Source organism: Aquarana catesbeiana, linkage group LG09, assembly GCF_042186555.1.
Source record: "Aquarana catesbeiana isolate 2022-GZ linkage group LG09, ASM4218655v1, whole genome shotgun sequence".
Taxonomy (NCBI): Eukaryota; Metazoa; Chordata; class Amphibia; order Anura; family Ranidae; genus Aquarana; species Aquarana catesbeiana.
In genome coordinates, this window is record NC_133332.1 from 153588096 (window position 1) to 153612412 (window position 24317).

At 41.5% G+C, this 24317-nt stretch overlaps 1 protein-coding gene across 6 annotated transcripts in view; it reads left to right on the plus strand.

Annotated features, from left to right (window-relative positions):
* The window catches only part of MTMR1 (myotubularin related protein 1), a 148959-nt gene that overhangs the window by 79410 nt on the left and 45232 nt on the right, over positions 1–24317 (plus strand). For all 6 annotated transcript variants that reach the window (XM_073599279.1, XM_073599280.1, XM_073599283.1 and 3 more), the window contains 5 exons: positions 1644–1727; positions 4008–4157; positions 4484–4672; positions 13491–13676; positions 23846–24052. In XM_073599279.1, the coding sequence (XP_073455380.1) occupies positions 1644–1727; positions 4008–4157; positions 4484–4672; positions 13491–13676; positions 23846–24052 (816 nt within the window). The remainder of the gene's footprint in view (positions 1–1643; positions 1728–4007; positions 4158–4483; positions 4673–13490; positions 13677–23845; positions 24053–24317) is intronic.

Below are 24317 nucleotides of genomic sequence, written 5' to 3' on the forward strand. Positions count from 1 at the left end.
CTCTGTCAAAATCAATGGCACAACTATAAGCCCATCCCCACATGCCAAAGTTCTAGGCGTAGTCCTGGACTCTGAACTCTCCTTTAAGCACCATGTCCAATCACTGTCCAAATCTTGCCGCCTCCACATCTCCAAAATAAGCCCCTTTCTAACCAATGACACAACAAAGCTCTTAATTCACTCGCTGATCATCTCTCGCCTCGACTACTGCAACTCCCTTCTCATTGGCTTACCTCTACATAGTCTATCACCTCTTCAATCAATCATGAATGCTGCTGCCAGACTCATCCACCTTACCAATCGCTCCGTGTCTGCTACCCCTCTCTGTCAATCCCTCCACTGGCTTTCGCTCACCCAACAAATTAAATTCAAAATACTAACAACTACTTACAAAGCCATCCACAATTTATCCCCCAGCTACATCGCTAGCCTAGTCTTTAAATACCAACCTACTCGTTTTCTTCGTTCATCTCAAGACCTCCTGCTCTCTAGCTCCCTCATCACCTCCTCCCATGCTCGCCTCCTGGACTTTTCCAAAGCCTCTCCAATCCTATGAAATGCCTTACCCCAATCTGTCTGCTTATCTCCTACTCTATTAACTTTTAAACGATCCCTGAAAAAGTTATTACCTTTTTGTTTCCACTTGACCCTCCCTTCCAGATTGTAAGCTCTAACGAGCAGGGCCCTCTGATCCCTCCTGTATTGATTTGTATTGTAAGTGTACTGTCTGCCCTCATGTTGTAAAGTGCTGCGCAAACTGTTGGCGCTATATAAATCCTGTATAATAATAATAATACTTTTACAAGGTAATTACTGGGGTTCCAAAGGCATTTGGTGCACAAATAGCCTATTTATTTATTATTTTGTGGTTATTTAGAAATCTATTTATATTGAAGATTTTGTGCCTAAAGTTCTGCTTTAAAGGTTAATTTGTCCTTAAAAAAACAAGTTCACATATTTTTGTAGTAACAACAAATGTCAATTTATTATTTTTTTCCACTGGAGCCTGCAAAGCATTGCAACCATAAGTCGATCGTGTGTACAAAGTCAGACTCCTGCGGACACTTTTTCTGTCCGTACTTCTGTACGCTGTCACAAGAGAAGAGTGGTTAGGAACATGTTACACCCTAAAATACTGGTGTAATCTGTTTGTAAAAGTGAATTCAGACTTTAAATGTACTCATATTTGCTAAATGTGATAAAAATCTCCTTGTATGATTTGCTGCTGTTGCTTAGATTGTGTGATTTCTATCTGAGCTCTGTTTTGTCAGAAAAGGTTCATCCTCACAAGGATCCAATATTCTTATTCCTCTCATTGTCTGGGTACTTCTTGGGCAAGTATTCCTAGTGGTGGTTGGAGTTGAAATGTTCTCACTAACCGTTTTGGCTCAGAGCTGGATACTGAATGCTCTATTTTGGTTCATCCCATAAGTAGCAACAGTTACCTTGTAACTCCTTTATATAGGTAAGCACATGAGCTAGCTTACAGCCGAGGACTGCTAACAGCTTGGACTGCAGCAGGTCCCGGGTCAGAGTTCAGGGACTTCCGAGTACAATGCTTTATGCCTAACCTGCAAATAGCAGCATGTCCAATCCATTTAATTAGAATGTTATCCTTAACCCATGTTGTCTTTTTATTTTAGCCTTTATTTGCATTTAGTTACAAAGAAAAATTCTCTGTGGATGGCTGGAAAGTTTATGATCCAACAACAGAATACAAGAGACAGGTATAGTGTAATATATTTAGCCAAATCATAATTTAGGTTTAGAGCTATATATCTGATTCAAAGTAATAAGTATCATATACTGTGTGTTTGTGTGTATGTGTATATATATATATATATATATATATATATATATATATATATATATATATATATATATATATATATATATATATATATATATATATATATATATACACACACACACACGGGAAAATAATTATTTGATCCCCTGTAGATTTTGTATGTTTGCCCACTTACAAAGAAATGGAGGGTCTATAACTGTTATCATAGGTGTATTTTACATGATAGAGACAGAATATTAACCAAAAATTTTGAAAAAAAACATGATACAAAATGTTAGAAATTGAGATGCAGTTCAGTGAGTAAAATAAGTATGTGATCCCCAAGCAAAACATGACTTAGTACTTGGTGGAGAAACCCTTTTTTGGCAAGCAAAGAGGTAAGACATTTCTTGTAGGTGGTTACTAAGTTTGCGCACATCTCAGGAGGGATTTTGGTCCACTCTTCAATACAGATCTTCTTTAAATCCTTAAGGTTTCTTGGCTATCACTTGGCAACTCGAAGTTTCAGCTCAGCTTCATACAAATATCTTATGATTTACAAAATAAAACATAGTATTTATTAATAGATTCATTGGTGGTTGATTTACTAACTATAGAGAGTCTCAAATGCTACCTAATAGCTTAGTTTTTGTACATGTGTTATCATGAATAGTTAGGATATTAATACACTATCAAATTTGTTCTACCTTTATTTTGGACATGCCAGCACTCTTCCAAAATGCTGCTTTTTGGTTATTTTCCTCAGTTGCTTGCTGACTATTTGACAAAGAAGTAGGTTTTAGTTGGGGGGAGTCTTTTCTCCCCTTCTGATGTTACATTGTGGTGTACCCAGGAAAAGGTTGATCAAACTCTTAATGTTACAATACAATCAATTCGGGTGTGCCTGGAACAAAAATCAGCACAGAATGGTGACATATTTTATAGATTTGCTATACTTAAAATTTATGACATTGTGCTTTCTTAAGCAAGCGTTTGATGCTCACGCAGTAAAAGAGAAAGAAATTCAAAGCATTTTATGTGTTTGTTGGAACATGGAAATTGTGAAAGGGGATTTTTTTATTTAATACATTTTATTGATTGCTTTATTTCTTAATTTTTGTTTTTTTCTTTTCTTCTTAAGAGACCTGATCCAAGTCCCTCATGCACCCTTGTAGCAACAGAGTACTTTTAATAATGATCTATCTCTTGCTGCAGGGAGCAACATGACATTCCAGCCGTCTTTGGTGTACAAACCCAGTTCCTAAAAAAGTTGGATGTTGTGTAAAATCAGAATGCAATGATTCGCAAATCTCATAAACCCATATTTTATTCATAATAAAAAAAAAAAATGGAAAACGTATGCAATGTTTAAGCTGAGTGACCGTGCCATTTTAAGAAAAAATAAGGTCATTTTAAAACTGGTGGCAGCAACATGTCTCAAAAAAGTTAGGGCACGGCAAGAAAAAGCTGTCAAAGTAAGTGGTACTAACAGGAAGAGCTAAAAGAACATTTTGTAACTAATTAGGTTAATTGGCAACAGGTCAATAACGTGACTGGGTATTAAAAGAGCATTTAGGTAAAGATGGGCAGAGAGTCACCAATCTGAAAAGCTGCATCTAAAAATTGTAAAACGATTTCAGAATAATGTTCCTCGACATAAAATTGCAAAGACTTTAAAAGTAAAGTGTGGGAATGCAAAAACATAAACAGCCATACTCGCCTAGATGGCTGCACCACCGATCCCAGCTGCATCCTGCTCTACACTGAGAACTGAGTGATTTAAAGACCACTGATTGCTCAGTTCTCGATCCTCAGTGAGCTGATTACTGTTAGTCACCGGCTCTCTGCTGTGCCCCTCCAGCGCTCACTGGAATGCCAGGCTGTGGAGGGGGTGGAAACAGTTGGCTCAGTAAGGCTGAGCCAGCTGCTCATCCAGGGATCTTTCGCCAGCCTGTACTGGCTTAGTGACATCAGCTGACAGCAGGCTTTAGCCCGCTGTTGACTGAAAATAGGTCACAAAATTGCAGAACGAATGTTACAAATTAAGTACAGAATGTATTGAAATGGTATCAATTTGTGATCATCTGATTATTATTTTTTCTTTTTTTTTATATATTCATTTATGAGGTACTAATGTGAACTTCCACTTAATATACTTTAAGACTATTGAATTTCTAGTGAATGAAGAATAATTATGTTTCACCTATTTCTTCTACAGGGCTTGCCCAATGAAAGTTGGAAGATCACCAAGATAAACAGTAACTACGAGTTGTGTGACACCTATCCAGCTGTCTTTGTTGTACCGACGAGTGTAGCAGATGATGACTTGGCCAGAGTGGCCGCTTTTAGAGCTAAAGGACGTATTCCGGTGAGCTGGGGACTAGCAAATAATACTTCATGTTTGAGATTATGTATAGTTGAAATAGAAATGTTATTGGTTGTCCAAAAGGAAGCTGTCAAAAGATGCTAGGATAAATGAGACAGGGCTTCAGTCAGTTTTTGCTGTTCATGGGGTAACTAAGATAGGGCATCCACCCTTCCTACCTTTTAATGTATGAAAACCAAGGTGCATTGCAGTGTCCCCACCTATCACAGAAGCTTTTTAAAACACTGTGCAGGAGGAGGTCTGGAGAAAGTGTTATTTATGGTGAACTTAACTTGCAGTAGCAATTTTAAAAGCACTTTTGTTTGCAGGTGTTGTCCTGGATCCACCCTGAAAGTCAGGCTACAATAACTCGCTGTAGCCAGCCTTTAGTTGGGCCTAATGATAAGCGATGTAAAGAAGATGAAAAGTATTTACAGACTATAATGGATGCCAATGCCCAATCACACAAGCTTATTATCTTTGACGCCAGGCAGAACAGTGTTGCTGATACCAACAAGGTAAGTTCAGAGTTTTCTTTGCTATAATGAAGTGGTTGCTGCACTTATAGCTCTATAAGTTAATAGGGGATCAATTAAGGCCGTACATGTGGCAAATTAAATCCTACAGGCTTAGGCCCCTTTCACACGTGGCTTACTCTGTCAAGCGGTATATGCCTGCTTAGCGGGGCATCTTTCCTCTGATCCCTACTGAGCAGGCGGATGACAGTTCCGTGTGCGCTCCGCCTATGCAGAGCGGACACAGCCCGCTCTTCTCTATGGGGTGGTCGGATGGAAACGGACCACCTGTCCATTCCATTTCGACTGTCATCTGATCCACTAGACGGATGGGGAACAAATCCCCATCTGTCTGTATTTGATGGACCGGATCGGATGCAGGCGAGTGTAAACAGACACTTGTTCATTTACGTCCGCCTCCCCATAGAGAACTGTAACGAGCCCCTTGCTCGCTCGATCGGCAAGAGGCTAGCATACAGTCCCCTCCAAAAGTCTCTCTCCCGGCTAGGTCTGTCACAAGAACAATGGGTGGTCCAATTGGGTCCACCTGAAAAACAAACAGGCGGACCTGATCGGTCCACTCATGTGGAAGGGCCCAGTATGGGTCATTGTATGCAACTGGGTTTTCAAGTCTAGAGAATCAGAATGGGAAGGGATAATGAGTGGGGATAAGTATTTACTCCCCCTTACATGGATCAACTGTATGTACATGGTTACGGTCTGTTTTACAATGCACTTGTAGTTGTGTGTGTCGTTATTGCTCTAGGTATTTAGAACGCTCATTTACAACTATGATGCAAATAGTCCATGTTGAGAATTTACCTAAATAGCGGCCAGTCAATTGGTTCATTAGTGTATTCACCCCATAGGCAGTGACAGAGTGCAGCCTTTTTTCCCCTCTTTAAACAGAGAGGCGTCTAAGATTTTTCAGCCCCTACATTATGTTGTTTTATCTATTGAATTTATATCTCTCTGTTATGTAAGACCTCAGTATTGTGAAGCAGTTTGAAACCATTTAAAATTCATCCTTGTTGCTTATACTTGTAGCCAGCATTTTTTATTTATCAATCTCTTTCATTTATCAATCCCAGTAAGGCTGTTCCCACAGCTTTAAAGCCCAATTGAAGCTTCGGTTTAAATTGGCTAAATATATTCCAGATGCATTAAAACAAAATATGTTCAATATTTTACAGCTAGTTTTTTTCCTAAAGCAGCCACAGCTTAAGCAAAAAGCCTGTTCCCCCACACAGCAGTGCACAGTGACACTTGCTTTTTATGAAGAAGTAGTGGTCTCTTTTCAGAGATGACATCCACACCTCTGAAAATAGATCACTGCTTACCCACAGAGAGCAAGGGTCCCATTCTGTAGCTTGTTGGCAGAGGACAGGATTTTCTCCCCAGGCTGTGTCTAATTTTTAACCACTTCAGTGGTAACCTTTTATATAGTACTTTTTATTAAGGCCTTTTTACAGTGCTGTGATAGTTTGGCTGACAATACAGTCATGCATCGATGGTGCACGCAGATTAATTTTTTAATTTAATTTGTTTGAAACAGTTTTATTTTGATGGTATTTAATAACCACTGGGTTTACATTCTTTTTTCTTTATCGTACATCACAGGACCCAGAGACATTTATTATGTTAATAACTACTTGGGTTATACGCCACCTATGCGTGAATGGACACTGGTAGATCAGTCAAACAGGAAGTCCTCCCCTATATAACCCCTCCTCCACAGGAAGCACATAAGTTTTTTTGCCAGTGTCTGTAAGGTGGTGGTCACTGATATGTGTTTTCTTGGAGCATACTTGGAGGTCTGGACGGTTCTATTAAGAATCATGGACTTCAATCGGATCCATTCAAAAAAGCCATCAGCCAAAATGGATGGTACCTGAGCCTCGTTGGAAGGAGAGAAGATTCTTCGAGGTTTGCCTGTAATGCAGGCTTATGGTGCTGGACCCTGCGTAATGGAGCCCTGTGCAGTGTTTGTTCTGACCAAGGTGCTTTCCTGCAGGGTGCTATACAGGTCAAGGGGAGTGGACCCCACATTAAGGGGGACCAAGTCTCTGAAGGTCTTTTATGACAAAACTCGCCGTGAAGATTGGACTCCTGTTATGTTCAGGGTCCTGCAGCAGGAATGGCAAGTCTGCATTTGTTTGAAGTTTCTCTTTCAAAAAAAAAGAGAGAGATCTGGCTGGCTGTTTTCCCGGTGGCCACTGAGGGCAGTATGCTGTTTACTTCTTAGTCATGTGGGCTGCGGTTTCTCCTCCAGCCACTAGAGGGAGCAGGCTCGCTCAGTATGGCCTATTTTTTTGTAGGCTGGAAGTGGAAGGGCAGCCATGTTGCCGTGTGGTCAACGGGTTCAGCAGGGCCTCTGGAGACATAACAGCAGCCCATGGATACTAACAAGGTATGAGTACTTACTATGGGAGAACTGTGTGGACAAGTCATGATTAGATGCTGCATATTTACTGCTTAATCCGGGGGACTGTTCAAGTGTAAGTCAATACACCCCTGGACAGATAGCAGTTCACTTTAAAGTGCTTTTTACTGCTCGGAAGGCAGGTGCAGCTTGGTATGCATGCTTGCAAACTTGTTTCTTAAAGGCATGTTTAAATATACACATGTTTGGAAAAACATGGGTACGGGAGCACTTTAAGGAATTGTGTCTCCAGTATAGTGTGCGTTTGGTCTGCAGAAGCTTATTTTTTATTTTTTTCGCTGTTCTGAAACAGCATAGAGGCTATATTGGATGCATATCTGCTTGGCTAAATCCTGCATGACTAGTATGGGGCCAGCTGCAGTTAAGCAGGTGCATGCTTGCAAACTAGCTGAAACGCACGGTTGCTGGAACGTGCGGTTGCTGAAATGCACAGTTGCTAAAGATACATGTTTTATACCTGTTCGCATAAAGATACACGTTTGCATAAAGATACATGTCTGCACAAAGATGCATGTTTATACATGTTTGCATAAATATACATGTTTACATAAAGATTCATGTTTACTCATGCATAAATATATATGGTTGCATAAAGTTACATGTCTGCATAAAGATTCATGTTGCGTAAACGCGTTTCATAAACGCATGCTTGCTTATTGCGTAAATGCGTGTTTCCATGGGCACATACTGTATAAATGCGTGTTTACAGGGATGCAAGCTTTCAGGTTTTGACTAAATGCATAGTTACATAAGTACATGCTTCCATAAACGCAGGCTTCCATAGATGCATGTTGCTTTAACACATGCTGGCATGTTTTCATTTGTACCACATACGTATATGTTTACATTAAACTACATACATATGTGCTTATTTACATTAAGCTATATACATATGTGCTTGTTTTCCTGGGACTACGTACATATGTGCTTATTTGCCTAGGACTGCATGCATATGTGCATGTTTCCCTGGGATTACACACAGCTGTGCTTGCTTGCCTGGGACTACATACAGCTGTGCTTGCTTGCCTGGGACTACATACAGCTGTGCTTGCTTGCCTGGGACTACATACAGCTGTGCTTGTTTGCCTGGGGCTACATACAGCTGTGCTTGTTTGCCTGGGACTACATACAGCTGTGCTTGTTTGCCTTGGACTACGTACAGCTGTGCTTGTTTGCCTGGGACTACATACAGCTGTGCTTGTTTGCCTGGGACTACATACTGCTGTGCTTGTTTGCCTAGGGCTACATACAGCTGAGCTTGTTTGCCTGGGGCTACATACAGCTGTGCTTGTTTGCCTGGGGCTACATACAGCTGTGCTTGTTTGCCTGGGACTACATACAGCTGTGCTTGTTTGCCTGGGACTACATACAGCTGTGCTTGTTTGCCTGGGACTACATACAGCTGTGCTTGTTTGCCTGGGACTACATACAGCTGTGCTTGTTTGCCTGGGACTACATACAGCTGTGCTTGTTTGCCTGGGACTGCATACAAAAATGCATGAATGGCAAGAATACTTGCATACCTGCATGTTTTCAGGCCTAGGTATTTACATACGTAAGGGGTTGCATAGCGCTAAACCAACATTTTTCTAGGCCTGCATCCTTGGAGGACTGTATATTAGGTTGGCTAATATTGTTGCTGCGTTATTTACCTGTTATACTAGTTAAATGGTTCCAGAAAAGAGAGTCAGCCGGGGGGAGGCAGGTGCACCGCCCTCAGGTTCAGGGATCTGGCGGTGTCCACATCTCCCGATTGACAGTGGTGTAAGATGCATCTGAGCCACTGTGGTGTTTGGCATTGCAGTATTTCATTCATTTTTTCATCAGATAGACTGCGGCCGCATCACCTTGATCATGTCTGATCTCGGTTGATCGAAGCCTAGCAGGATCAAATCTGGTTAGTATATAGATGGGAGACTGCCCGGGAATACCAGATGCTGTAAGCTTTTCCCCACCTGAGTGAGGGAGACATCTGAGGCGGCTGTGTTTTGGGAGTATCTCAGGCCAGAAGATCTTAGGGCAGTCTCTGAGGGGGTTTGTTCCATCTTTATCCGGCAGAAACCTGGTAGGTTGAGTGCACCTCTTGGGACTGTCTGGGTCTGCCACAGAGTCATCAGTCTTTTGCCTTGCGTTTGTTTCAAGGCTCATTAAGGCTTTCTGTATTTGCAGTGGAAAGCCGTATTTTTTTTTTTTTTTTTTTTTTTGTGAATCTGTGTTTAGTTCAAAGCACATTCCCTACATACAGGCCTACTCCAGGCCTTGGTAGAGGATCATTCTCTCTGTCTGGAACTTGAAGATCCATTCATTGGATTGCCGGAAGGCTCTGTTTCCGGGGTGTTGCAGAGCAAAAATTGGTGGTTGATATTCTTCCTTTTCAGGAATTTGGAGAATAATAACCACTGATGCCAGTCTCTCCAAGTTGATTTGAGGCTGTCTACAGTTCAGGGGGCTTGGTCTCTACAGGAGAGAATATTGTCCATCAATATCTTGGAATTTCTGGCCAATATGCTTTTCTCTGGATTATAGGACATACCAGTTGTAGGTTCAATGCGGAAATGCCTCTGCGGGCATATATATCAACCACCAGGGCAGCATCAGAGGTCACGCGACTCAGGGAGGTGAACCACATTCTGTCTAGGACAGTACAAGTGCTGTCTCTATCGTCAATACATATTCCAGGCATAGACTAGTGGCAGGGGGAACTCTGCAGGTGAATCTACTAGATTTGAAGTTCTACAACAAGTTGGGACAGGTGTGTCCAGGACGAGAGTCCCACTGCCAATAGGGGTAGATGTACTGGTACTCCCTTATTTGATATTTTTCCTCTGTTTCGGCTTCTGTCACATCTTTTTACGAAGAATCCGTAAGGTGGTAACACTTATATTAGTGTTGGCCGAATTAGCCCAGGAGGGCTTGGTACACTGACATAGTGAGTCTTGCGGGGGTTGCTCTTTGGACACTTCCAGTCCAGCAGGACCTAATGGTCTTAAGTCCTGTATCTCAGCACTGTTGAGCCCCTGGAAGCCAGTTTTGGGGAACTTCAATTACAGGATTTGACATTTTTTTTTGCCTGGGGTGAAGCCAGGAAGTGACACCCGCAGAAATATGTGAGTGGGAGATTTTCTTTTTCTTTCTCCAATAGTAGGAGAAAGGAGATTGGCCTTAAGTACCATTAAGGGTCCGAGTTTGTCCCTATCCATTCTTTTCCAGAGGCTGTTGTTTCTCACTCCTTGTTCATACCTCATACAGCATGTAACTTGGACAGTCCCACCTGTCAGGCCATTCTTGTGTCCTTGGGACTTGAATTTGATCTTGATTGTCCTTGCAGAGGCCACTTTTCGAACCAATTGGGGGATTCTGTTGGTCCTTTCTCGTAAAGGTGGCTTCTTTGTTTGCTATCACTTCACTGAGTGGAGTGTCAGAGTTGGCGGCTCTTTCATGCAAGGAGCCGTTCTTGGTCTCGTATCATAAGGTGATGTTGCGTCCTCATCCACTTTTATTGCCTAAAGTGGTTTCTAGTTTTCACTTGAATCAGGAGAGTATCTTGCTTTTTATTTTTCTCCTAAGGTTGAATATTTAGCAGTGGATCTGCTAGTTTATCAATGATGCCTATGGTTTAAATGGCAAAAACCCATTTTTTTTCTGGGGAGAGATTCTCTACCAGGTGTGGGGGAGTATCTTGGGCCAGCCGTCATTGAGTGTCAGTGGCCCAGGTGTGCAAGACCACAGTCGGGTCCTTGGTTTATACATCTACATGATTTTTACCAGATGGATGTCAAAAACGTAGAAGATACTGCCTTTGGCCTCAGCGTATTACAAATGGCAGAGTAGCTCCTTCTCTGGTGGCAGTTTCTATGATGGTGTCTCCCTCTCCTTAAGGATGTTGCTTTGGGACGTCCCAAGTAGTTATTAATATAATAACCGGCTCTGTGTCCTGTGATGCACAATAAAGAAAATAGGAATTTTTCTGCAGCTTACCTGTAAAATCCTTTTCTTGGAGTACATCACAGGACACAGAGGTCCCTCCCCTCTTTTGGGAATGTATTGCTTGCTACAAAACTGATGTGCTTCCTGTGTAGGAGGGGTTATATAGGGGAGGACTTCCTTCTTGATTGATCTACCAGTGTCCATTCAGCTATAGGTGGCGCATAACCCAAGTAGTTATTAATATAATAACCGGCTCTGTGTCCTGTGATGTACTCCAAGAAAAGGATTTTACAGGTAAGCTGTAGAAAAAAATCCTATTTTTTACAATGTAAAGGACATAGATCAGTTTCCCTTAGTTTCTGTTTCAAAACAGTCCAAATAAAAATGCCAGGACAGTAAACACACCCAAATAACCCCTTTTTTGGAAAGTAGACACCTCAATGTTATCACATTTTGCAACTTTTTTTTAAAAAAATGAAGAAACCTGCTGTTTAGGTAGTTGGCTTTTAAAAGCTAGCCAAGAAGCCAAGTAGTAGCCACAAAGCTCCCCCTCCAATCATTGGTCAGTAGCATTTTAAAACCTCTCACCTTTAACTCTGCTGCTACAGATTCTGGTAGTGTTTGCTACTGTCATGCTGACTGTCAGCTTTCTGTTGGAAGTGATTCGAGCAGCCGTAAAGCCTCCCAATTTGATTCCACTCTTCTCCCCTACCGAAAACAATCCCCCCCGGTCATGTATCCTGGACCTTGCTGCCCCTCCTACTGCCCGGTGATGGTATATAAGGCATGGTGGGTGTCAGCATATGGAACAAGGAGGGTTCAGTGAGCATCCATTTACTGATCCTTCTCTTCAGTGAATCAGCCTGGAAGTGATGAGTATTTTGTCACTTCTGGGTTCACAGCTGTTTTTCTACAGCAGTACTGGCCAGGAAAAGAAACTGATCAAGCAATTTAGTGCTTGGTGAGCTTCAGTGGGGTCCATAGTTTACACTAGGAGTCCAAGAAACCCCTGATATCTCCTTAAACCAAACAAATTCATTATTCCTGTGCTATTACATGGGGGGGCTATCAGCCCCCTAAATGTGAAAAAAAAATCCATATTAAATAAAATATATTTTTTAATAAATAATTTGACACACTACTAATGATTTATTATTGCGAATGGTTATTGCACATTTATGCACTATTGTTTGATAATCACTGCTTCTGGCACTTATCACTTTATATTTATTGTGTGAAGATTTATTTATGTGATTTAATGGTGTCGTTTTAATATTTGCGATTTTTTGCACATATAGTAGCATTTTTTCACTTAATAAGGCGTTTTTCACTAATATAAGGACAGAATTTTTTGTAAGAAATTTCTGGATCATACCAATATATTTATTATTTTATGCACTTGAATATTTGTTTAATTTTCAATCACACTCCTAGTTATAACACAGCGCCATTCCCTATATTTTGATTTCCATTTTTTGGGGGATCACTTAGGTGTCCCCTTTCCACCTAGGGGGGCTGCAGGTGTAAATTAGTCTGTAAGCGCGGATCCGTTGATATATTTATGGTTTGCTTTATGTAAGCTGTGTCACTCCACATGATGCATTCGGGGCTGCGGTGGTACATACAGCCTCAACGTAACCGGCACTGGATGTTAGTGCATTCCATGGAACATACATTTCCTTACATTCACCCTCTTGGGATTTCACTAAAATTGCTTGCTATTCACTTTTATGTATGTATAATTAATATTTGGTAAAATGCCACAGTATTATGATGAATGGAGGTATCTCCGATGTATGCATACTAGTGACTAGGGACCAGTGTTGTAGTGTGTATGTACAGCAGTTAATCTTTGGTACCCACAAATCAAACCGCTGCTCTTGTTTTTAGCAATGTAAGTTGCCACTGGTGATGTGTTTTGGACCATATAATTACTGGGCTAATGAGCGGACTTGTCCAAAAATCTGTATTTGATATAAATTGTAAGGCAGCAGATTGGCTTAGTGGTCAGCACCTCTGCCTTGCAGCACTGGGGTCCTCCATTTGAATCCCAACAGTTACACTTTCTTCATGATATTTGCATGTTCTCCCTGTGATTGGGTGGGTTTCCTCTGGGTGCTCCCGAGTTCTTCCCACGCTCCAAATATATGCTGATATGCTAATATCTATTTTGGCCCTAGTATGTGAATGTATGTAAGGTAGGGACCTTAGATTGTAAGCTCTTTGAGGGCAGGCACTGATGTGAATGTAAAATATGTAAGCACTGTAAATTGTCAGCACTCCTAAAATACCTGTAATGAATGAATTTGTAAATTTTAGTTTTCCACTTATAGTGAGCAAGGATGACTTGTATAAAAAAAAATCTTGTAGAATGTATGATTCTTTATATTTATATAGCACATGAGATTTCTGAGCTGTTCTGCTCTAAGTGTTGTGCTTTGTGTACCGCAGGCAAAGGGAGGAGGCTATGAAAGTGAGACAGCTTACCCCAATGCAGAGCTAATTTTCCTGGAAATCCACAACATCCATGTCATGAGGGAATCCCTGCGTAAACTGAAGGAGATTGTTTATCCAGCCATTGATGAGTCACGCTGGCTAACCAATGTGGATGGAACACATTGGCTTGAATACATCCGGGTAAGATCTGCTGGCAGCATGCCCTGACTTTCAACTGCCCATTGATTCACAGAGGAGCAACGATGTAGAAAGAACTGGTTATGCAAAACCCACTGGGTTGTATTACGATAATAAACTTTATTCAAAGAGTGCAATATATGAAAGATATAAACTCTAATACCACCACTATGGTAATTAAAGCCAAACAATGTTGCCTCAGGAAAAAATGCTCAGTTTTTCTATACCACAATATCTACCTGTTTTTATTAGCCATCAGAAATAGAATAAGTTTTATTTGTTGTGCTAACACTGAGAATTTGTTTTACTGATACATGCTTCCATTTTCCCACTGAAGACTTTATTTTTAACAAAATGTGTTGGGCAGTTCATGCAGTATGACATCATTACGGCGCGCGCTGGGTGCTTATTCAGACATTACAAAAACTAATTGCTGCGTGTGAGTACACTTGCTGATAATAAAGTGAAGCTATTAACCACTTGCTTGGGCACCTAAACCCCCCTCCTGCCCAGACCAATTTTCAGCTTTTAGCGCTGTCACTCTTTGACAATTGCGCGGTCATACAACACTGTACCCAAATTATATTTTTTTAATTTTTTTTTCCCCACAAATAGAGCTTTCTTTTTGTTGTATTTGAGCACTTCTGGGTTTTTTATTTTTTGTTAAAAAAATTAAGACCAAATAAAAAAAAAAAAAAATACTAAACTGTTTTATATTTTGTTAATAAATTTTGCAAACAGGTATTTTTTCTCCTTCATTGATGTTCGCTGAAGAGGCTGCCCTGTTGGGCACCGATAGGCTGCCCTGATAGGCGGCACTGGTGGGCACGAATAGGCGGCACTGGTGGGCACGAATAGGCGGCACTGGTGGGCACGAATAGGCGGCACTGGTGGGCACGAATAGGCGGCACTGGTGGGCACGAATAGGCGGCACTGGTGGGCACGAATAGGCGGCACTGGTGGGCACGAATAGGCGGCACTGGTGGGCACGAATAGGCGGCACTGGTGGGCACGAATAGGCGGCACTGGTGGGCACGAATAGGCGGCACTGGTGGGCACGAATAGGCGGCACTGGTGGGCACGAATAGGCGGCACTGGTGGGCATGAATAGGCGGCACTGGTGGGCATGAATAGGCGGCACTGGTGGGCATGAATAGGCGGCACTGGTGGGCATGAATAGGCGGCACTGGTGGGCATGAATAGGCGGCACTGGTGGGCATGAATAGGCGGCACTGGTGGGCATGAATAGGCGGCACTGGTGGGCATGAATAGGCGGCACTGGTGGGCATGAATAGGCGGCACTGGTGGGCATGAATAGGCGGCACTGGTGGGCATGAATAGGCGGCACTGGTGGGCACGAATAGGCGGCACTGGTGGCACTGATGGGCGACACTGAAGGGCATTGATAGGTGGCACTGAAGGGCACTAATAGGTGGCACTGATAGGTGGCAGTGATAGGCAGCACTGCTAGGTGACACTGATGAGGCACTGATTGGCACCACTGGTGGGCATTAATAGGTGGCACTTGTGGGCATGAATAGGCGGCACTGATTGCTGGCACTTAAGTAACATGGGCACTGATTGGTGGGCACCGATTTTTGGCACTGATTTGTGGCACTTGCAGGCGGTACTGGTGGGCACATAACATGCTGCTCCTCTTCGGGACCGATGTCCCTGCAAACTGAAGCCGGTGACTGGCTTTTTTTCTTCTCACGCTGACGGCGTGAGAACAAAAAAAAAGATTACTGATCCTTTGTTTACATCACGTGATCAGCTGTCATTGGCTGACAGCTAATCACATGGTAGGGGGCTAGGATCGACCCCTTACTCGGATCTGTGATCACCCGAGTCTCATTAACTCGAGTGATCACCGCGCGCCCCCTTCAGGGGGGCGTGGCGAGGCTGCAAAGGGGGGGGCGTCAATAGACGTACTCACGGCAAAGCAGATCCGCGCTGTAGCCGTCATTCGGCTGTAGCGCGCATCTGAAGGAGTTAAGCAGTATTGTGCTTTATGGTGTACTTTCTCTTTGATTTTTTGGCCTTTGCTGGATGAGTTGTGGAGTTGGCGTGGTTGCTTTGGAGTGGGTGCCCTGTGTGTCCTGGTAGTCACCTGCGTGGCTCCAGAGTGAGCATCCTTTGGATCCTGAAAGTCATCATCAAGTGCTGTCTGACATCCATTATTAAAGGGGTCAGACCATAATGTTAGGAGTTTGGCTCTCTTTTCTGGTGGTGGTAAAGGGTCTAAACCACTGGTGTGCTGATATGAAAGAAGACCAACTCTTTGGGAACTGTTACATTTTGCATTGAATTGTTTGGGATCGTACGTAACAGGTTTTGATGGTTATTGTTATCATTTGAAGTGGTCACATAGTTTGAGTGTTCATGTTGTTCACTTAGGGCCAGGTCACACCACAGAAGTCTGGATGTGATTCTGTTTATGTGCTTTTGATGTGTTCCAGTGCGTTTTTAATGCGCCTGGTGGCGTTTTTTTTACCCTCTATCCTAAATAGGAACATGTGCGTTCCGGTGCCTATTTTTATGCGTTTTGCCGTGTTCCAGTACAGTTCTATGCAAAAAAAATGCTGCATGTTCTACTTGGCACTGGAACTGACTGCATTAGTGTGAACTATGCCATTGGAACCCATATAACCTACTGTCCATTTATTTTTGATGCAGAAAAAAAACTCGCTGGACTGCATTTGGTGTGAACTGGCCCTTAAACAGAGAGTGATCACAAGCAGTGGTATTTTATGTTTTATTTTGTTTGCACTTGTAAGGACCGCACTATAAGTAAAAGGTACAATACTGATACATTGTCCCATTTTGCCTCCTATTTCTTTTTCCTAATAGGAACCCCTGCAGACATTGCACAATATCAGCAGAAAGAACCTGCCAAGTCCACTACCTTAGGCCCCATTCACACCTGACCGTAGCGTGTTTGAGCGTTTTTCCAGCATTTTGTCAAGCGTATTTGCGCGTTGTCATGCAGCGTTTTCTGGCGTTTTTGAGCTTTGGCGTTTTTTTTTTTTTATTAGTCAATAGGAAAAATGATCATCTGTTTCATCATTTGTTGCTATGTTTTTAGATTTTGTCATCTGCTTCCTGCTTCAAAAACGCCCAAATCTACCTGATTAGAGCAACAAAAAAGGGTCCAGAACTTGTTTGAGCTTCAGGCGTAGGGCTTCAGGCGACTTGGAGTGGAGATGTGAACCATCTCCATAGAAAATTAATGGATTTTTTTCCCCTCAAGCGTTTTGTAGCTTGAGGCTTCAAGCTACAAAACGCTCAGGGAATGGGGTTCTATTTTTGGTGGTTACTATAGACTGGTAGATACTGCAGTGTATGAATGCTGAGTTTCTTTTCCTGTGAAAATGATGTCTGATTTTAGAAAAAAAAGCTGTTGGCGGTAGTTTATATTTTTTTATATGGGGTGCTCTTTGAATAACGTTTGTTATTATTGCCAGTACATTCTAGTGGGATTTGTAGATGGACAATGCATTAAAAATTTTGCAAAACATTAACATTTACAAAATCGAAGATGTCTTTAAATTGAGTGAAGTGTAAGTGCCTGTATTTGTATCATTTTTAAATGCCCTTCTGCACACCAGGTGCAATTTCAGATCATTTAGTTAAAATTAGAGCTTCAGTGGAAAGGAGGAATAACTAACCAATCCATATTTATTTGATTTTTTTTTTTGTGTGATTCGTATACAGCTCTTCCTAATGTCTCGTGGCTCCGGTATAGGCTGTTGGCAGCGCATACAATCAGGCGTGTGCTTGCAGTCAGATACAAATCATATATTATTGATTTATAACACCAGCATTTTCCATATGAAGAAGGAAATCTAGGATAGAAAGTGTTTCGGACTCTCCAAGGAAAAAATTGCCTAAATTGAATTTTTCTTCATTGTGGAGATTTACCTATGTTGTTCTTGTGCCCAGGTCATATCTTTAAATTTATAAAAATAAGGGTAAGTGCAGCGCAATAAATGAGAACTAGTAAATGATAATAATTCAAGATGAATCCAAAATGAGTTGCTATCGAATGTCCTTAAGACAAATCCAAAATATGTGGAATTCCAATAATGTAATCGGTCTTATATAGCTTCACCCAAATACATGAAATGCACTTACCAGATTCTGTGGACCTCTGCAAGCAGAGGTCAAACTCGCATATATCCCCACGGCGATGATGGCAATTCTTGATAGTGTCTCTGGAGAACTCAATGGAACCTGGAGAACCAGCCGTCCGAAGGGGAATAAACGAGCCGTCCAGCACGGAGATGTCAGAGATGTATGCAGCCAGGTCAGCAGAGATGTACATCTGAAATATGGGGAAGACCGTTCCAATGTTTAAATGTAAAACATTGAAGGTACAATCTAAGTGCACTCCATATGTTTAACATGAAAAAAGTCACTGACAAACAGTAAAAACGAGCGCTCTGGTGCACAATAATAAAAGTGAGTGGACAGCAGCACAATATTGAATACAATGCCGACATAACACAGTGTGGCAGTGGGTGATGTCCATGAGTAAGCTCCTCCCCCGTACGCGGTGTTATGTCCTGGTTGGACTTCGTCAGCGAAGGGTGGCATATCCCTGTTGGACATCTGTTTCTCCAGGTTCCATTGAGTTCTCCAGAGACACTACCAGGAATTACCATCATCCCCGTGGGCATATATGTGAGTTTGACCTCTGCTTGCAGAGGTCCACAGAATCTGGTAAGCGCATTTAGTGTATTTGGGTGAAGCTATATAAGACCGATTACATCATTGGAATTCCACATACAGGGGGTCCCCGGGTTACAAACAAGTTAGGGACTATAGGTTTGTTCTTAAGTTGAATCTGTTTGTAAGTCGGAACGGGTACATTTTTTAAGTGTAGCTCCAGCCAAAAAATCTATTTTTAAGCTTTTTGGATAACATAGGGAAGGGTTAACACCCCTGTAACATTTGTTTTGCTGTGTGTGCCCCTGTTCAGAAGATTTCACCTCACTTTCTGTCCCAATGACAATTGGACTTTGAAAATTTTGGGCTGTTGTAGAAACAAGCCTTGGTGATAAAGCATCAGCAGAGGTACCTTTTCCCCATAATAGCTCTTACAGGAGTGAATTTCCCTTCCTAGGGGTAGATTTCCTCTCACTTCCTGTTGTCTCCTTCCGTTTGTAAGTAGGAGTCGTTTGTAAGTCGGATGTTTGTAACTAGGGGACCCCCTGTATTTTGGATTTGTCCTAGGGACATTCGATAGTAACTCATTTTGGATTCATCTTGAATTATTATCATTTACTAGTTCTCATTTATTGCGCTGCACTTACCCTTATTTTTATATACGTTTTAGGCATATGTGATTATCTATAGTGTTCAGCTTGCATATCATTTTTGTGATTCTATATTTGTTTGCGCTGATTGTCACCTATTTACATATCTTTAAATTGAACAAACTCAGTGTATAATTTGCAGAAGTCGTTCCATATGTGTCACTTCCTTGTATTCACTTACTGCGGAGGCCTCTTGCATTCAGGTTCTTCTTTCATTGCTAAGCTTTCTCTATCATATGATGCATTGATCTCACAATGACTAACAGAAAAAAAAGCTAAAGCCATCTCCGACAATGGGGTATTTTCAAAACGTGAGAGGGTGGTGGCGCTCATTCACCTCATGAAATATAATAATGATTGGGCAAGATTTCCGAATGTGTGCTTTTTTTGTTCATCTTTGAGATGTGATGACTGTCTGTGAGTATTCAGTTATATTCACTCGCTGCCAGATCAGGTGCATGTGGGTAGCTGTACTTTGAAAGGTGCAATTACACCTTTAACTACTAGTTCTATCATCCTATTATCTAATTACCTTACCATCGGCCGATTACGTTGCTTTCATACCCAAGTATATCTCTATGCATAGGGGACACAATGATTGACACAAGACAAGTTGCTCTACAATACATTGTTCCGCTTTTATTATCCCTGGCATGGTGCTAAGTATGGGTAAAATATGGGCATTACCGGCCACCTTCCATCAATAAGGGTACATATTCAGATTACATCAACCAATCACAATGTCACTTACAATATCATTATGTCACCTAAACAGATAAAAATACAGACTATCTTATGGCACTTCCGTCACTTCCTGTGTCTGATTTCGTTTTGACTCTTTCGATCCTCTTTATTGTCACGAACGTGGCAATCACAAACCCTGTTGTCCCCAATATGCCCCCGACATTCACCTGGACTACTTTCCCATAAATGTACCACTATCTTAAGCATGTAAAAATAGAACAATAAACACATAATCTCAGCTGCATAGCTATTGTCCATGAAATATAAAGGGGGAAGGGGCGTGACAGTCCATAAAAGCAAGTGGGAGGGGCATGACAGCCTTTAGGCCAAATAAAAAATAGTCCCAAAGAAAAACACAAAAAAAGTCTCTTGTATGGCTTCTGAATGTCCATAAAAAAAGAAGGAAAAAGGAAATGTCCACATTACAATTCTCATTTTCCAAACTTTTCCCAAACTTTTGGTTCGATTCTGTGCTCATCCATATTTCACAGAGATCCTCCTCCCCAAAAACCCTGCCTCTATGTAAGGATAGAACTCGATATCCACAGACAGACTGGAACTGATGCATTGGGCTAGACTTGGGTCTTTGGGCTGGCATCTGGATCTCTGCCTTGTGATGATAGAACAACAAAGATGAACAATTAAGATTCCATGCAATAGCTGTATTCATTTCTTCAAGTAACTTGACATCCGCGTAGGGTAGGGTATGAACGGGGTGGGCATTTCTTCATGTGCTTGGGGCTAGGGGTGCATACTGGCTGGCTGGGGCGGATGCTCCTCATCCAACATGAATAACCACTGTATCTACCTGATCGGTTCAGGCTTAACCATTTGGAGGTATTAAAACAATATTCCTCATTAACTCAAACATAAGTAAAGCACGCAAAAACAAAAATGTTTCTCAGCAACAGTTTTCATTATATAGATTCAATATTTTTAACTAAACATTTTCCTCAAATCCAGTATTACAGCAGGACTTCAACAAAACTTAAACACCTTTAGTTCCTTCTATCCCCGGGACCCAAGTGGACCCGAGGGTCTCCGAACAGAACATTTTACCCAAAAACATATCCTGACTCAGAAGTCAGCCTCCCAACTTTTCAAATATATCTGACCATCAGCAACAAACAAAACATTGATGGATAAACAACATTACATCATTAACACGATTGACACTCTGGCTGTTATTCATAGTCTCAACATATGCAGCAATTTATTTTGGTCCTGGTTACTTAAGTTCAGTAACTCTTCAAACATTTATAATTTCACCCTTTTTTTTTTTTTTTTTTTTCAAAAAATCCATTATCAATTTTAATTTTAACCCCAAACTTTTAAGGAAATCTTTTATAGATAGACATGTATATATATTATTAGGAACATGGGCCTAATGACCTCTACTCCCAAAACAAGAAAACACAATATGAGATAACCATCTCTTTGTGTACATTTTATCCGCTTGCCGACAGCCGCCGTCATTATACTGCGGCAGGTCGGCACGATCCCACAAGCCGTCGTAGTTATACGTCGGCTCGCGGAATCGGATATCGGGCGCGCGCCCGCTGCACTGCGGGGGTGCCAATGCTCGTGGCCGCCGGTCACAATGACCGCCGGCCACAAGCGATCGCGGGCACGAGAGGCAGAACAGGGACGTGTGTGTGTAAACGCACAAATCCCTGTTCTGTTTTGTGAGGAGAGACAGATCGTGAGTTCCTAATAGCTAGGAATCACGATTTGTCATTTCCTATAGGTCAGTCTCCTCCCCTACAGTTAGAAACACACACAGGGAACACAGTTAACCCCTTGATCGTCCCCTAGTGTTAACCCCTTCCCTGCTAGTGACATTTTTACAGTAATCAGTGCATTTTTATAGCACTGATCGCTGTATAAATGCCATTGGTGCCAAAATTGTGTTAGAAGTATCCGATGTGTCCGCCATAATGTCGCAGTCCCAATAAAAATCGCTGATCGCCGCCATTACTACTAAAACTGAGAAGAAATTTGCTTTTTTTAAAAAAAAAATGGGGATATTTATTATAGCAAAACGTACAAAATATTGTGTGTTGTTTTTTTTTTTTTTTTTTTTTTTAATTGTCGTTCTTTTTTTTTTGTTTATAGCGCAAAAAATGAAAACTGCAGAGGTGATAAAATACCACCAAAAGAAAGCTCTATTTGTGGGAAAAAAAGGACGTCAATTTTGTTTGGGTGCAGCGTCGCACGACCACGCAATTGTCAGTTAAAGCGCTGCAGTGCTGAATCGCAAAAAATGGCCCGGTCATTCAGCAGCCAAATCTTCTGGAGCTGAAGTGGTTAACTGCTTCAACCCCAGAAGATTTTACCCCTTTCCTGACCAGAGCATTTTTTGCGATTCGGCACTGCGTCAATTTAACTGACTATTGCGTGGTCGTGCAATGTTGCAGCCAAACAAAATTGACGTCCTTTTTTTCCCCACAAATAGAGCTTTCTTTTGGTGGTATTTGATCACCTCTGCGGTTTTTATTTTTTGCGCTATAAACAAAAAAATAGCGACAATTTTGAAAAAAAAAACAATATTTTTTACTTTTTGCTATAATAAATTAAATATCCCCCAGAAATATATAAAAAAAACAAATTTTTTTCCTCAGTTTAGGGCAATATGTATTCTTCTACATATTTTTTTTTTAAAAATCACAATAAGCGTATATTGATTGGTTTGCACAAAATTTATAGCGTCTGCAAAATAGGGGATAGTTTTATGGCATTTTTATTAATGATTTAATTTTTTTATTAGCAATGGCGGCGATCTGCGATTTTTAATATCATGACTGTGACATTATGGCGGACACTTGGACACTTTTGACACTATTTTGGGACCATTGTCATTTATACAGCGATCAGTGCTATAAAAATGCACTGATTACTGTGTAAATGACACTTGAAGTGAACAGGTTAAACACTAGGGGGCGATGAAGGGGTTAAGTGTGTCCTAGCGAGTGATTCTAACTGGGGGGGGCTTCCACTCACATGACAGCGATCGCTGCTCCCGATGACAGGGAGCAGTGATCTCTGTCATGACACAAGGCAGAATGGGGAAATGCCTTGTTTACATAGGCACTTCCCCGTCCTGTGGCTCCGTGACACGATCGCTGGGAGACCGGCGAACCTCGAGTCCTCCGGTCCCACAGGGACTATAGCCTATAGCAGTCCTTGCGTACCTTTTGACGACCTCTGGCAAATTGAAATTCCAAAAAACTCTGTATGAAGTAGCTATAGGTGTGTCTCTTCTGTTCCATCCAGCTGCATGTGTTGTAGGTGGACCTGAATAGCAGGAGCTCTAAATACACAAATCCATCAGATTAGTAATAAATTACTAAGAAGAGGTAGTGGGGTACAGACTCGAGTCTACCATCTGCTTGATTCAAGTAAATACTAGAATGAATATACATTATTTTATTTTCCTCTGACTGAACACAAACAATTGATTTTGTAGTCTGCCCACCGCCAGGAAATTTGAAAATCCTCCTTTGCTTTGGGGCTGTGGCTGCGCTGCAAGGGTTAACTGCTCGTTTAGGTGAGAGTAAAAGCCATACTTCAGCAGTGGACCGTCCCTCAGCGTCATCACATCCAATGCAATGCTAAGGGCTCCGCATCGGTCTTGATGACATCGGGACCTTAAACTGCTGGAGTGTTTCGGAAGACGATGCGCGGGGACCGGTCCAACAGCTTGGCGGATGGGTTGAGTAGATCTTCTTTTCTATGTCCCCTAGACCTAAACACGCATTTAACCCTTGATCCACTGCGAGAGCTGATTTTTTAAGTTTCCCAGAGTGGGGCTTTAAATATCATAAAGTAAATATATACAATAACACCACACATTTCTCAGATATGCTAATGCCAAACACATTCCTGCTATATAACCTCTTAACAGAGCATTTATAAATCTGTATAAAAAATAAAATAAAGTATATAATAGCATGAAAATGAAATTGTAAGCGTTATTACAAAATTACTGTGTTGTACATTACAGTAGAAACTCCCTTTGCTTCCCTTTAAATATATTGATTAGCACATTTTGAAACATGTTTTGATGTGTTCCACTGGAATATCTTTTAAAATAGACCTGTTTGTTCCTAGATGCTGCTGGCTGGTGCAGTGAGGATTGCTGATAAACTTGAATCAAGTAAGACCTCTGTGGTAGTACATTGCAGTGATGGCTGGGATCGGACAGCACAGCTAACATCTCTGGCTATGCTAATGCTGGACAGCTATTACAGAACCATCAAAGGATTTGAGGTCCTAATTGAGCAAGAGTGGATTAGCTTTGGCCATAGATTCGCTATGGTAAGTAGATGGTTTCATTGGGTTGTCTGTCATTGTAATGTGATTTGGTTGTATTCAGAAGTAAAGGGCAAGGGTTGCTTAAAGCTCAACTCCAACCAAATTGTATTCTTTATTTTAGCTAGAATGAGGTTGGGTTAGGGCTTCTGGTAATTGTTTGAATCCGTTTACCCGCTGGAGATTTCCCATAAATTTTTTGATGTTAATAACTTGTTACTAAATGTGTGATTGGAAGTAATTAGAAAGTTCTGTAGCAGATGTTCCTTGT